The 15298-nt window shown below is 46.4% G+C and overlaps 1 protein-coding gene across 1 annotated transcript in view; it reads left to right on the top strand.

Annotated features, from left to right (window-relative positions):
* The window catches only part of XKR6 (XK related 6), a gene marked incomplete at its 5' end in the record, with an annotated part of 170300 nt that extends 159003 nt beyond the window's left edge, over positions 1–11297 (top strand). Inside the window, 2 exons of the mRNA XM_083494413.1 lie at positions 5836–6032; positions 10136–11297. Of these exons, the coding sequence (XP_083350539.1) occupies positions 5836–6032; positions 10136–11100 (1162 nt within the window). The 3' untranslated portion in view covers positions 11101–11297. The remainder of the gene's footprint in view (positions 1–5835; positions 6033–10135) is intronic.
* Between the last annotated feature and the right edge of the window lie 4001 nt (positions 11298–15298).

Here is a 15298-nt window from a genome sequence, read left to right on the forward strand (position 1 = left end):
CGCCACTGTGCTGACCCTCCGTGAAATGCACTCCCGCTTTTAGCAAGGGTTTGCGGTGCTTTGCAAAAGGTGCCGCAAGCGTTTCTGAAACACCGGCAGCAATAGCAAGCCGCCCATACATGTTGTTGGTGTTAAAGGGGCTCGCACCAGCTTCCTGTCATTTGCCAGGACAAGTTCGGGATTCTTGCACAAGTGTGTGCAAAGCGCTGAATAACTCAGGCACAGGATACCTTAAGGAGTACCTTACCAAGTCCATCCCTAAGATCATCTAGGGAAGCACTACAGTGGTACCTAAGGTTACATATGCTTCAGGTTACATACGCTTTAGGTTACAGACTCTGCTAACCCAGAAATAGTACCTCGGGTTAAGAACTTTGCTTCAGGATAAGAACAGAAAGCATGCGGTGGTGGCGCAGTGGCAGCAGCAGGAGGCCCCATTAGCTAAAGTGGTGCTTCAGGTTAAGAACAGTTTCAGGTTAAGAACGGACCTCCGGAACAAATTAAGTACTTAACCTGAGGTACCACTGTATTCGTGTTTCCCTATGAGCCAGAAGCACGACTCCTGTCCATGAGGAAGCATGCCTTCCATGTTGTGGGCTCAGCTCTGTGGAACTCCCTCCCACAAGACGCATTTCACACACCACATAGTTAAAACTATGGAACATGCTTCCACCAGTGGCAGAGGAAGGGGGGTGCGGTGGATGCGTGCCGCCCTGGGTGTCATCACTGATGTGGCTAACAAAATGACAAAAATATGAGTTTAAAAAAACAAAATTGGGCTCATGAAACTTTTTAGTTCAGTCAACAAATGTAATGAAATGTGGCTGGCACTGGGCACCACACCATGGGGACCGGCACTTACCATGGGATTTTCAGTGTACCCAAGCCACACATCTCTCCTGAGAGTGACGTGGTGACTTGGGTGCATGCAGGTTCTGCGCTGCCTTAAATGGCAGTGTGGGACTTGCGTCTGCCTTCCGCCTCTTCCCCAGCCACCCTACAGCTGGGGGGGGCAGCGGAAAGGCTCCCGCAGCACATCCCGCCCCCATGGGCAGCTCGCAACCCCCCAGCAGCAGGACACATGCACCGCACCGGGCACCTGAGCAGCTAGCCACCAGCTTAAAAAGGTAAAGGTAAAGGGACCCCTGACCATTAGGTCCAGTCGTGACCGACTCTGGGGTTGTGGCGCTCATCTCGCTTTATTGGCTGAGGGAGCTGGCGTACAGCTTCCGGGTCATGTGGCCAGCATGACTAAGCCGCTTCTGGCGAACCAGAGCAGCGCACGGAAACGCCATTTACCTTCCCGCCAGAGTGGTACCTATTTATCTACTTGCACTTTGACATGCTTTGCTAGGTTGGCAGGAGCAGGGACCGAGCAATGGGAGCTCACCCCACCGCGGGGATTCGAACTGTCGACCTTCTGATCGGCAAGTCCTAGGCTCTGTGGTTTAACCCACAGCGCCACCCACATCCCACGGTTACCTGCTTAGATGGCTTTAAAAGAGGATTGGGCAAATTCATGGCTTGGCAATGGCTACTAGCCACGGTGGCTGTGCTCTGCCTCCACCATTGGCTCCCAGTACGTTTCCGAGCACAATTCAAAGTGTTGGTACTGACCTTTAAAGCCCTAAACAGTCTTGTTCCTGTATACCTGAAGGAGCATCTCTACCCCCATCATTCTGCCCCACACTGAGATCTAACGCTGAGGGCCTTCTGGTGGTTCTCTCCCTGTGAGAAGTGAGGTTACAGGGAACCAGGCAGAGGGCCTTCTCGGTGGTGGGGTGGCACCCACCCTGTGGAACACCCTCCCACCAGATGTCAAAGAGAAGAACAACTACCAGACTTTTAGAAGACATCTGAAGGCAACCTTGTTTAGGGGAGCTTTTAATGTTTAACAGACCACTGTATTTTAATACTTTGTTGGAAGCCGCCCAGAGTGGCTGGGGAAACCCAGCCAGATGGGCGGGGTATAAATAATAATAAATTATTATTATTATTATTATTATTATTATTATTATTATTATTATTATTATTATTGGAGCTGCAGCAATGCTTCTGAAGACCAGTTGCTGGAAACCCCAGGAGGGGAGAGTTTCTCTTGTGCTCAAATCCTGATTACAGGTTTCCTACCGGGATCTGGTTTGCAACTGCAAGAACAGGGTGCTGGACTGCATGGGTCAATGGCCTCATCCAGCAGGCTCTTCTTGTGTCCTTGTGTATGGATATGTGGGTGAAACCACGAAAACAGCATTGCAACACAATGTCCCCTCTCCTTCTTCTCCTCTTGGTTTGCTCTCAGTGATGTCACAGAACCAAAACTGATTGCCTGTGTGGCACAATGATGTCATCACGGTCACAGTACGTTCCCCGATTAACAGGGATGGAGCCGTTTAAAATGCCCTTTTCAGGTTTGGGTTGTGTTTTCTGAAGCGTGGAACCCGAACAGCGGCAGATGTGGGGGTTGGGGGAGGGTCATTGGCTGCGAACAAACACATGAAATGAACGCAGGAGTGGAAAGAAAGGTTTGGGGGTGGCAATTTGCAATCATTCCTTCCTTTCCACCCACCAGCACAGCCGCTACTCGATCGCGGCAACTTCAACAGCGAAAATCAAACCTCATGAAAATTCAGTGCAGCGTGAAAGCGGAATTTAAGAAAATGAGTTTTCACCCAAGCCACGGTCTATCTCTCTCTCTCTACATTTCTGAATGCCCTCTATGATTAGATCAGATCGCCACCTTGCGGAAAATCTGAGTCATTTCCTGTTTGTGACTCAGTCAGTCTCCCACTTCAGCCTCCTCCAAAGTAGGCTTTGTTTTGCTGCTGCTCTATTGCAGCTGTTTTCGAAACATCAGAGATGATTCCATTTGGTCACAATACCGAATATTCAGTATCAAGGCAGAGAAATATGGGGCGTGCTTTGCATGCTCTGCACATTTCACCGATGAAAAAATAGCAGCGTAAGACACTGCCCCATATTAAATGGAGGTCGAAAACCACCTTGATTTTTTGTGTGCCCTGTGAAAGGGCAGTGATTTTTATGAGGTCAGATGAGATTTCCCTGAAATTTTCAGGATGTGTAGGGTTTCCTGTTTGCTTTAACTTTGAAAGGTACTTCTTCCCCCACTTGTTTTTAAAACTTTCTTTTTTTAAAAAAGACATCATGTCTGCTTGCAATGCCCACATAAAATAGACTACATCCACTCTGTGCATTTGAAGCAGTCTCATATCATTTATGGGGACGTGGGTGGCGCTGTGGGTTAAACCACAAGGCCTAGGACTTGCCGATCAGAAGGTCAGCGGTTCGAATCCCCGCGACGGGGTGAGCTCCCATTGCTCAGTCCCTGCTCCTGCCAACCTAGCAGTTCCAAAGCATACCAGCGCAAGTAGATAAATAGGTACCGCTCCGGCAGGAAGGTAAACAGCGTTTCCGTGTGCTGCTCTGGTTCGCCAGAAGCAGCTTAGTCATGCTGGCCACATGACCCGGAAGCTGTACGCTGGCTCCCTCGGCCAATAAAGCGAGATGAGCGCCACAACCCCAGAGTCAGCCACGACTGGAACTAATGGTCAGGGGTCCCTTTACCTTTACCTTTTACATATCATTTTAAACAGTCAAACCTTCCCCCCCCCCAAAAGATCCTGGTCATTGTAGTCTGCATGCAATATTAGGGGAAATCAGTTTGCAAAAAATGTGTATATATCGGGCAGAAACACATTCAAACGTGTGTATATTAGGACGGATTTGCATTAAAATAAACCCATTTTTTGCTGAATTTCCATGAGGACTTAAAAAAATAAATGCAGGATTCTCAAACTGATGTGAACTGAAGCTCGGAAAAATGAGAAACTGAAACTTGCCCACCCCTTAACTTAAGGTGTAGATCCAAAATGAGTGAGAGGGAAAGAAACTCCATTAAATTGGCACGGATATACACTGGAATTAAATGCAATTTTGGAAACAGCAGACGTAAAATTAAGAAAATCTCCCCACACACACACATACACTCCAACACCTAGTTTCTCCCTTTTTCCTTTCATCTTGCCCTGACTACTCCTAGCACATAAGGTGAACAGTTATTCATTTATCAGAAAAGCATGGAATTAGGCTGGTGCGGTATAGTGGTTAGAGTATCAGACTAGGACCTGGGAGAGATCTGGGTTCAAATTCTCACTCACTAGGTGACCTTGCGCCAGTCACAGTCTCTCAGCCTAACCTACCCCACAGGGTTGTTGTAGAGATTGAATGAGGAGGGGTGGACAATGTATACCACCTTGAGCCCCTTGGAGAAAAAGCTGGGGTAGAAATGCAATCCATCCATCCATACTTTTCCTCTTGCTGTTGTTGTGTTGTTTAGTCGTTTAGTTGTATCCGACTCTTCGTGACCCCATGGACCAGAGCACGCCAGGCACTCCTGTCTTCCACTGCCTCCCGCAGTTTGGTCAAACTCATGCTGGTAGCTTCGAGAACACTGTTCAACTATTCCTCTTAGTACAGTGGTGCCCCGCAAGACAAATGCCTCACAAGACGGAAAACTCGCTAGACGAAAGAGTTTTCCGTTTTGGAGGTGCTTCGCAAAACGAATTTCCTATGGGCTTGCTTCGCAAGACGACAATGTCTTGCGAGTTCCTGCTGGGTTTTTTTCCTCCCCCCCCCCCTTTTCTAAGCCGCTAAGCCGCTTATCAGCTGATCCGATCAGCAGATAAGCCGCTAAAAGCCGCTAATAGCTCTAATCCGCTAATCCGCAAGACGAAAAAACCGCTAGACGAAGAGAATCACAGAACGGATTCTTTTCGTCTTGCGAGGCACCACTGTATTTCATATTAACTAAGATTCTACTTCTGAACCTTCAAGCCCAAACATTTGCCTAACGTAGGGCATTGCAGGAACCCAGCTATTTAAAAATTTCTGTGCGCTTTTCGGAACCTTTCTTAAGGGCAGCCAGTTCGATAGCTCCTGCCTGCTCATGTCCTCCCCGTATCCGTTCCATCTTAGAGGCGCTGTGATTACTTCCCCACAATCTCACATATTCAGTCATTGCGATGGTAATAAGGAATATCACTGGGATGAGTTTTTGCACAGTTTCCACGTGGCCTAACAAAATGTAGCAAGCATGCAAGTGGGTTAGGAACATAAGAAGTTGCCCCATAGCGAGGGCAGACCCTTGGTCAGTCCAACACATTGTTGTCTACTGTCTGGCAGAGGCTCTCCAGTTTCAAATTGGGGGGGCTATTTCTAGCTCTAGTGTCAGATTCTGCTGGACTGAGCCTGGGACTTTCCATATGCAAAGCAGATGCTCTACCACTGATCTAAGGCCCTCTATTTTTAGTCATCCATTCATTTTATTTACCGTTTGCTTCTTTGAAACTCCAGGAGACTTAGCAATGTTTTAAGCAAATGAGTGCATGCATACAGGTTACCTGGGCTTCGAGTGGCAAAGATGGGTCCAGAAGCACTCCCAGGCTATGAAAATGCTCTTCTGAGGGCCTTCTGGCGGTTCCCTCCCTGTGAGAAGTGAGGTGACAGGGAACCAGGCAGAGGGCCTTCTCGGTGGTGGCGCCCGCCCTGTGGAACACCCTCCCACCAGATGTCAAAGGAAAAACCAGCTACCAGACTTTTAGGAGACATCTGAAGGCAGCCCTGTTTAAGGAAGCTTTGAATATCTGAAGGACTATTGTATTTTAATATTTTGTTGGAAGCCGCCCAGAGTGGCTAGGGAAAGCTCAGCCAAATGAGCGGGGTATAAATAACAAATGATGATGATGATGATGATGTCCTTTGATCCGATCTGGTCACGAGCTCACCTTCTCCCTCCCTTCTTTCTCCCCTTGTCTCCAGGTATATCCGAACCATGTACCTGGGGATCCAAAGCCAGAGGCAAAAGGAACACCAGCGGCGCTTTTACTGGGCTATGATGTACGAGTATGCAGACGTCAACATGTTGCGCCTCTTGGAGACTTTCCTCGAGAGCGCCCCACAATTGGTGCTACAGCTCTGCATAATGATCCAAAAGAACCGTGCAGAAACCTTACCATGTAAGTTGCCCCACCTGGGTGGGGGGAGACACTGTGTGCGGGGAGGGGAGGTACACCTCCATGTCAGCAGCGACTGCTCCCCTTGATCCATTGCTGTGCCCTAGAACACGGTAGCAAACGAAGCCCTGCCTTTTTTGTGGCAAAGCCTGTGCCCGTTTCCGCTCTGGGAGATGGGCCAATTGAGGCACAAATGCCTTGCCCATTGCCCTCTTTCAGTGTGGCTCTGGGCTCCAGTTTCCAAACCTTTCCAAGCCACTGTCCCCTCGGTTCCATAAACTCCTCCACATTGCCCATTACCCTGCCCTACAGAAAGCATTATTCAGATGAGCGGTTTTCACGACCCACGATAAAATTCAAAACAGCGACAATGAATTGCACATTGGTGCAAAACCCATTTGAAACTTGTTTTGTTTAATTACCGTATTTTTTGCTCTGTAGGATGCACCGACCATAGGGCGCACCTTGTTTTAGAGGGGGAGAACAAGAAAAAAAAAATCTCCCCCTCTCTGCCCCTTCCACTTCTCTTCCTGCTTTTCTGAAGGGGCGCTGAGCAGAGAGGGAAAGCTGTGCAGCGCCTCTCCAGCGAAGCGAAGCCAGGAGAGCAAGAGGGATTGGTGCGCACCAATCCCTCTCGCTCTCCAGGCTTCAGCGAAAGGAACCCGCAGCCTCCAGAGCACAGTGGGAGCTCCGGCTGCGCTCCGGAGGCTTCAGGCGGCTATCCCTGAAGCCAAGGAACCTGCATTCGCTCCATAAGACACACACACATTTCCCCTTAATTTCTGAAGGGGAAAAAGTGTGTCTTATAGAGCGAAAAATATGGTACTTCAGTGAGATAGATTGACTTGATCCAGCAATACCAGTTGTTCAAAGTCTGATATTCATTGGCAACTCCAGTGCTGCTGCCCCCCACTGCTGCCCCCTTGCCCCTAAGCACTACCACCACCCGGCAGGTGATCCTAGAGCCATGGCATTGGGAACCATGGCTCAGAAGCATACTCAAGACTTGGAAAACCACAGTCAATGTAACCAACGGCAATGATACCATTACAGAAGGGAGGAGAGTGTACTGTAGCTAAATCTGATGGAGTTCAGTGGATGATGGACCATTAGAGTGAATGGAGCACTGCCCCACCAACTTCCATCTGTCCTCAGCTAGCTCCCACCTGCCTGCCTTCTTACAACTATTCCAGGGGTTGGCACTGCCTGCTGGCATAGTCTCAATGCTGCCCTTGTAGAAATCAGCAGGAAGAAGGATGAGGATGCCTGTCTTTGGCCCTCTGCCTCCTCTTGCTGCCTTCCAATCTTAGCATTACTCCCTTCACATTTTGCACTAGTATCATTATCAAATTACCCTTTTAATTTTGTTGGTGCTAGCCAGCAACAGACGAAAATTTGTGTGCATGCACGCACACACCGCTCTTTCACACGCACGCCATAAATCACATTCACATCTGTGCGAAGCCAGAGATTGTGTTCCTCCGTAGCTCAGTCGGTAGAGGACGAGACTCTTAATCTCAGGGTCATGGGTTGGAGCATCATGTTGGGCGAAAGATTCCTGCATTGCAGGGGGTTGGACTAGATCATCCTTGTGGTCCTTTCTGTGATTCCTCCCGTAATTTTTACTGATGAAGATTGAAGGAGCAATGCTCTTTAGGGGCAGTCCCTCGTGAGTCTGCCAGGGAGGTCTAGAGGGAACCTGTTCTTCCACCATTCAATGCTAGAGGGCCTATCCTTGCTTGCAGAAGTTCCCAGGTTCAATCCTGGACATGTCCAGTTTAAAAGGGACAGGTAACAGGTGATTTAAAGGGACACGGGTGGCGCTGTGGGTTAAACCACAAGGCCTAGGACTTGCCGATCAGAAGGTCAGCGGTTCGAATCCCTGCGACGGAGTGAGCTCCCGTTGCTCGGTCCCTGCTCCTGCCAACCTAGCAGTTCGAAAGCACATCAAAGTGCAAGTAGATAAAGAGGTACCGCTCCGGCGGGAAGGTAAACGGCATTTCCGTGCGCTGCTCTGGTTCGCAAGAAGCAGCTTAGTCATGCTGGCCACATGACCCGGAAGCTGTACGCCGGCTCCCTCGGCCTGTAAAGCGAGATGAGCGCCACAACCCCAGAGTCAGCCACTACTGGACCTAATGGTCAGGGGTCCCTTTACCTTTAACAGGTGATTTAGAAAGTTCCCAAATAGACAACAGCCATGCTAGACTTGACAGAGCAATTGCTTGACTACAGCTTCTCTGTGTACTTGTGGGATGCTCTGCATGAGCAGAGGGGCCACACCTTGCAAAGGCCATTTCGGAGGAATATGAATATAGTTACCAGGAGCTTTGGGCTGCAACAGAATGAACACCCCTGGGCACCACATTAGCAACCCCTGCCTTAGAGCTTTGCTGGGAATAATCAGAACACCAGAGTAGAGAAGCCTATAAGGTGGCCTTCCAGACATCATCAATCATGTCAAATGTTGCACAATCCCCACCTTCCTAGATCTTCTGACAACAGATGCTTCAAATATTGGGAGCTTCTGACAATGGATGCTTCAGGCTGAGCTATCAGCCTAGATTAGGGAAGGGTTATAGAAGTCCAGGGATGCGAGTGGCACCTTGGTCTAAACCACTGAGCCTCTTGGGCTGGCCAGTCAGAAGGTCAGCGACAGGGTGAGCTCCCATTGCTCTGTCCCAGCTCCTGCCAACCTGGCAGTTTGAAAGCACACCAGTGCAAGTAGATAAATAGGTACCGCTGTGGTGGGAAGGTAAACGGCATTTCTGTGTGCTCTGGTTTCTGTCAGTGTCCTGTTGTGCCAGAAGCAGTTTAGTCCTGCTGGCCACATGACATGGAAAGCTGTCTGTGGACAAACGCCGGCTTCCTCGGCCTGAAAGCAAGATGAGTGCCACAACCGCATAGTCACCTTTGACTTGACTTAACCGTCCGGGGTCCTTTACCTTTACCTATAGAAGTCCAGTGAGCCATATTCAGACCACCATCTCTTATATCCCAGCCAAGCTTTTACTCATGAACTCCTAGAAGGTGAGCTGTCATGTCAACAAGTCTGCACATCAGGCAAAAAGACCTGGCAAGCGAGATGCAGCTCATAAGCTTCACCTGTTCATGGGCAGTTTTAATTAACTTGGTCCCTTCTGATTTCACAGTACCATGATCAGTTTTTAAACTGATTGCTATTATTTCATTAGCAAACGAAACTAGCACAGTTTTCCAACAATTCAAAGACAGCCGAGAGCAATTGAGCATGGTCAGGTGTAAAGATAAGGAGACAAAAGATATATAAAAATAAGTATTAAAAGAAACTTGCACAAAAGAGACAATTTTTGACATTTTTCTAAGATAAGACATAAACAGCACATCAAAAACTCATATAATCACAAAGTGGCCGATGAAATCATATTCCGATGGAATTTTCCATCCATGTGATTGAGTTGTTAAATAAGCTTAAACAACAACAACAGTCCAATGGGTCCACGTCCCCTCTTGAGAACCCAGAGTTAGTGGGTTAGTTTCTCCAAGGTGGCTATAAATAAGGCTTTCTTAATCCAGTTCACAACAGAGTACAGTGATACCTTGGTACTCGAACCGCTTGGCTCCCGAACAAATCAGCTCCCGAACGCCGCAAACCCGCAAGTGAGTGTTCCAGTTTGCGGACGTTTTTCAGAAGCCGAACGTCCGACATGGCTTCCATGGCTTCCAATTGAGTGCAGGAAGCTCCGGCAGCCAATCGGAAGCCGCACCTCAGTTTTTGAACATTTCTGGGAGTCAAATGGACTCCCGCAACAGATTAAGTTCGAGAACCAAGGTACCACTGTACATAGAATCCTCCCATGCAAGGAATTGTTGGTGGACAGTGAGCCTCATCGCCATGCACATCCATGCAGATGGTGGCCTCGATGTACTGCAGCACAGGCATGCTGCCATAGGAAGTCCTGCTTATTTTACTCTCTCTTCTCTTCCTCCTCTAGATCTTTTTCGCTACCCCGACCCGCATTGTAAACATGCTCCACACCTGCCCCCCGGGGGACGATGATGTGGGCCGCTGCGTCCCTTTTGCTTCCCGTTTAACTCTGTGGGTTTGTGTGTGTGTGTTCTCCCGGCAGGTGTGTCCTCTGTCGCCTCCCTGATGTCCCTGGCTTGGGTGCTAGCCTCGTATCATAAGCTTCTCCGGGACTCTAGGGATGACAAGAAGAGCATGAGCTACCGAGGGGCCCTTATCCATCTCTTCTGGCGTCTCTTCACCATCTCATCCAGAGTGATCTCTTTCGCCCTCTTTGCTTCCATCTTCCAGCTCTACTTCGGGATCTTTCTGGTGGTCCACTGGTGCGCCATGGCTTTCTGGATCATCCATGGCGGGACAGACTTCTGCATGTCTAAATGGGAGGAGATTCTCTTCAACATGGTGGTAGGGATTGTGTACATTTTTTGCTGGTTTAATGTCAAGGAAGGGCGGACCCGATACCGAATGTTTGCCTATTACACTGTAGTCTTGACGGAGAATGCTGCCTTGACGCTCCTTTGGTATTATTACAGAGACCCCGACACCACTGACTCGTACGCTGTGCCAGCACTCTGTTGCGTCTTTCTTAGCTTCGCCGCCGGGGTAGCACTGATGCTCTTGTACTACGGCATCCTGCATCCCATGGGGCCAAGAGCTAAGATCTTTGCCAGCTCCTGTTGCGCCGAACTGCTCTGGGGCATTCCTTTGCCCCCTGACGTTGAACCCATGGCTCCCCAGACCCCAGGGTACAGGGCGGCCCAGGCAACGCCCACCAGAGCGGCCACGGAGCAACAGGAGGAACTCACGGCTGAGACTTGCTTGCCAGTTTTCCAAGTGAGAGCGATGGTACCCTCGACTCCGTCCGGGAGGCCCTACCACCCAGAAGGCCCTCTCATTAAGATAGACATCCCAAGGAAGAGGTACCCGGCTTGGGACGCCCATTTTGTAGACAGGAGATTGAGAAGGACTATAAACATTCTACAGTACGTCACCCCGACCGCCGTAGGGATTAGATATAGAGACGGACCTCTCTTGTATGAATTGCTACAGTACGAATCTTCACTTTAAAAGCTCCTTTAAACACAAGCACACATACAAACATACAGACACACACACACACACACACACACACACACACACACGACACACACGACACACACACACACTGTCACAGACAAACAACAAAAGAATTAAAAGAGGGAAATTGGGGGCGGGGAAAGGCGGGTTAAATGTTTACGGTCATGAACACAGCTCATGAAACTAACCTTCCAATAAGTTTTATTTCTGGTTGCTGTATGTATTTAACTAATTATATATATATATATATATATATATATATATATATATATATATAGGAATGAGAGATCCTCGGTGTTTTGTAAGTAAAAACAAAAAGAAAAACTTTCCTTTTGTTTTTTACGCGCAGGAGGAGAAGAAGAAGGGAAAAAAACAAATAAACAAACAACGCAAAGCCAACCAGTATTTTCAAACTTCCACGCTTTCAGAGGTCGGAGTAAAGCAAACAAGCTCCGCCTCTGAGTTTTATACCTTACACCAAGTGTAGGACATTATCATAGGGATTGGTGCTGATTGAAAATAATAATAATACTAATAATAAAAAATATATATAACAAACAAACAAAAAAAACCTACAACTGCCTTATGCCCTTAGGTGCTGAGTTTCATTATGTACTGTCACCTCCCTCATGCAAAGCTCTTTGACGGTTTTAACGACAGAAATTATATATATATACATATGCGCGCACGTACAAGACGGGTGTGCGCATATACAGTTATGTCTATATATGTATATAAATATATATATATGAAACTAGATTTTTTAAAACAAAAATCAGATGAAGAGGAAATATAATTGCTCTTATTAGATTGGCACAAAAAGAAAAAAAGTGAAAATGCCCACGCTTAAACTTGAAGAGGGTCCATGTTCGTTTTATGATTTGGCATGGGAGTTGTTTTAATTGAACGTATTTCAGTTCCTTTTATGCAGGCCAGTCTGTTTGTAATGTTATAACTGCATTCCTGATGGGGGGGTAGGGGGTTAATGGGTGGGGAAGGGGAAGGGGAAGAGGAAGGGGGTGATACTTTATGTTTCACCATACTGAGCTTGTATCTCAGGGTGTAATCCTATTTCTTTCCAAGCCAATGAAAATCCAGTTTTTGACTTGCACCCTCTGTGCCGCGACTCACCAATTGATACGTCTTTGGGCAGCCTGGCAGTCTTCAGCCAGTCTCTCTTGCGAACCGGGCACCCAGTTCACTCAAATGGTGGAAGCTGGCTCATGGACCCCCTAAAAAAATCCTTGTGCACATCAGTTTCTTCCATTGAACTGAATGGGGAACCCATTGCATCAGTTGACTGCAGCTTGCCTGCCTGCGGAAAATAGTTGGAGGGGGGAATCAGTCCCACCCTGCCCACAAAACAAGTTATTTCATTGGTTTTCATTGCAATTGATATTGGGATCAATACAAAACAAAACAAAAACTTCTCTGATTTGTTTCTGGAAGCAATTTAAAAAAAAAAAAAAAGATGGCCTTTAACTCTTAAACTGAGTACCAAATACTAATGATGATCACGGTGAGGATTACGATAACAGAACTTAAAAAGTATTTATTTATTTTTTAAGTTCCATCATGGCTTTCCCCTTCCCCTCTCCCAATCATTCTCAGTCTTAATAAAACTCAGCATAGTAGCAAAAAGAAAGTCAATTTAAAGGCACAGTTCTGGAGCTTTGGCTGGTAACTGGGCTTTGATCTGCAGGCATCATTTTAAGGCTTTAAAGAGGGACACGTCAATTGAACGTTGTAACGGTGCGTCTCGTTTCGTGTCAGCCTTAAAGTGATCTTAAAACGGTATTCTGTGATTTGTTTGTGTTTTTCTATTTTCTAAAGAAGGAAAACAAAAATGAAAAGCGAAGGATGGGGATTAGCTCATCACTGGCGTGTTTCCGGCAAAAATTTGGTGCTTAACATTTCTGTTGTTTAATCGTTGTGATGGTTTAGCCAAGAATTGCTTGGCTTCGCTCATAGTGCTTTCTGGGGGAGCTGCAGAAACAAACTGGTTTTCTTTCCCTGGTGCTCTTTCCTGTATGTTCGTAGGAAAGAAGACAGCATCCAGCAACATAACAGCTTAGCATAGAGTTCCACCAACCTCAACATTTTGACCTCGGCTTGCAGGAAAACTGAAAAGCTAGACTCTTCGATTTAACATGTTTGATGATGTCAAGAGGTTTATACATTTGGTTGCTTTCTCCTCTGAATTTGAGTTGCAATGGCAGGCAGTGCGTACAAACCTTCCACTGAAAGAATGTTGCTTCTATAAATGAATTCTTCTCTCATCTAGGGCAATCTCTCTCCAGCCCCCCAAGGGGAAAAGGTGGGGGGGGGACACAAGCAACCCACCAGAAGCTCGTTTCAGTTCAGTGGATATGACTGCATTTTCCGTGTATCTGTGCAAATTAAAAAACAAAACAATAATTCAGAAATACTGTTAAATGTTTAAAATTGCAGCAGCAGCAGCAACAAAGAACCCACAAAATTCATTGCGTTCAAAAGAGAAGATCAAAATGGGGGCACCTGGGCGTGAACTGTGGCGAAATATGTGTAACCACTTTTAAAAATATAATTTGTGAAAGGGTTTTGAAAGCAATCATACCAACTTTGTATTCTTATGTTTTTAAAGCTGAAAGTTTTTTCCCACCTGAATATACCTGAGCAGAGAAATAACTTTTACAAAGGAGATGTGCACTGCTGTGGTCTGGGCAATATTATTATTATTATTATTATTATTATTATTATTATTATTATTATCCTCATGATTAATTATTTCAATTGTTAAACATTTCTCGGTGTAATGTCTGAAGAGGTTCAAGGGTGTTGTTGTCAAAAACAGACAAGTTTTCTTTTCTTTCTTTTTTTAAAAAAGAGCCACATTTTTACCGGTCTCAGGACAATTAATAGTTATTTTGCATCTTGCACCTCTGGGCTTCATGTTGCTCTTTGTCGTGTGACGATATTTTTATAAGAAAAGTGGTGCCTGTATTTCCCATCCTTGTTTTACATTTTATTCTCTCCCACTGCCATCCGCTCCAGTTGCCAGGGACAGTCCCTTCATTTTATGCCCCAGATAAAACATTGCCTTGATTTTCTCCCAGTTTTCGCCCCAGATAAAACACTGCCTTGATTTTCTCCCTGTTTCGCCCATGGGGGATGTAAGGCATAGCTTCCTAAAATATTATTAAATGACGCCCATCTGCCTAGAGTTCATTAGGTTTCTTAGACCCTAGACTGCCTCTTTATTGATCATCCATCTTGATTTGCTTGTACAAATCTTAAGCTATCCCACCTTTCCTCCAAGGAGCTCCAGGCAAATAATTCTTCTCCTCCCCATTATTTTCTGCAAAACAACCCTGCAAGGGAGGCTAGGCTGAGAGGGAATGACTGACCCAAGGTCATCCCAGTGGGGATTCGAACACAGGTCTCTCAGGCCTTGGTGCAAAACTAACCACTACACCAAACTGGTTTGATTATATCCATTCTTTATTGAACATTCATTCTGGTTTGTTTGTGGGACAGGGGTGTTGTTGGTGCATTTCCCCCTGTCAATTTCCTACCCACAAAAAGTCCAATTTCTTTCTTTCTTTTGAAGTGTGTTGGTTTGTTCTAGGGCAACTGAGCACTTTAATGCACATTAATTTTGCATTTCCTAGATTCTCACTCATGTTCTCTCTTTAAGAGCTAAGATGATCTGTTTGTTGAGCATTCATCCCGGTTTGCTTACACAAAGCTTACACAGAGGTTAGATTAAATACAGTATACATCGAGCATTTGTTACAGTTTGCTTATGGGGAAGTTATACGATAATGAGCATTCATCCTGATTCTCTTGCAGGGTGTTTACATGTCTTCCCGTTAGTCATTCATCCCACACTTTTCAATACTCTTCTCTGTCCCTTTCCAAACCACAAAAAGTCTGAGTTTTGGTTTTCTTTAGGTGGATTTAACACGCTAGGGCACTTTAATCCATTTTAAATCTGGGAACTGAGTTTCTGCTATGCACTTGAATTCCTCCCACAAAAAAAAAAACCTGACTGTCTGGATTTGCAGAATAATGCAGTTGAGGAGAAGCAGGGGACCTTTTTTTAATCTATTTTTTTTTCTGTCCTGAAGTAGTTTAGAGAAAAAAAGAAAGAAAATCCCTGCAAATAAAAGCTAGCACATCAGGGATAAAATTCCACCTCAGTCATCAC

This window comes from Podarcis liolepis (assembly GCF_965112155.1).
Source record: "Podarcis liolepis genome assembly, chromosome: 3".
In the NCBI taxonomy this organism is placed as follows: domain Eukaryota; kingdom Metazoa; phylum Chordata; class Lepidosauria; order Squamata; family Lacertidae; genus Podarcis; species Podarcis liolepis.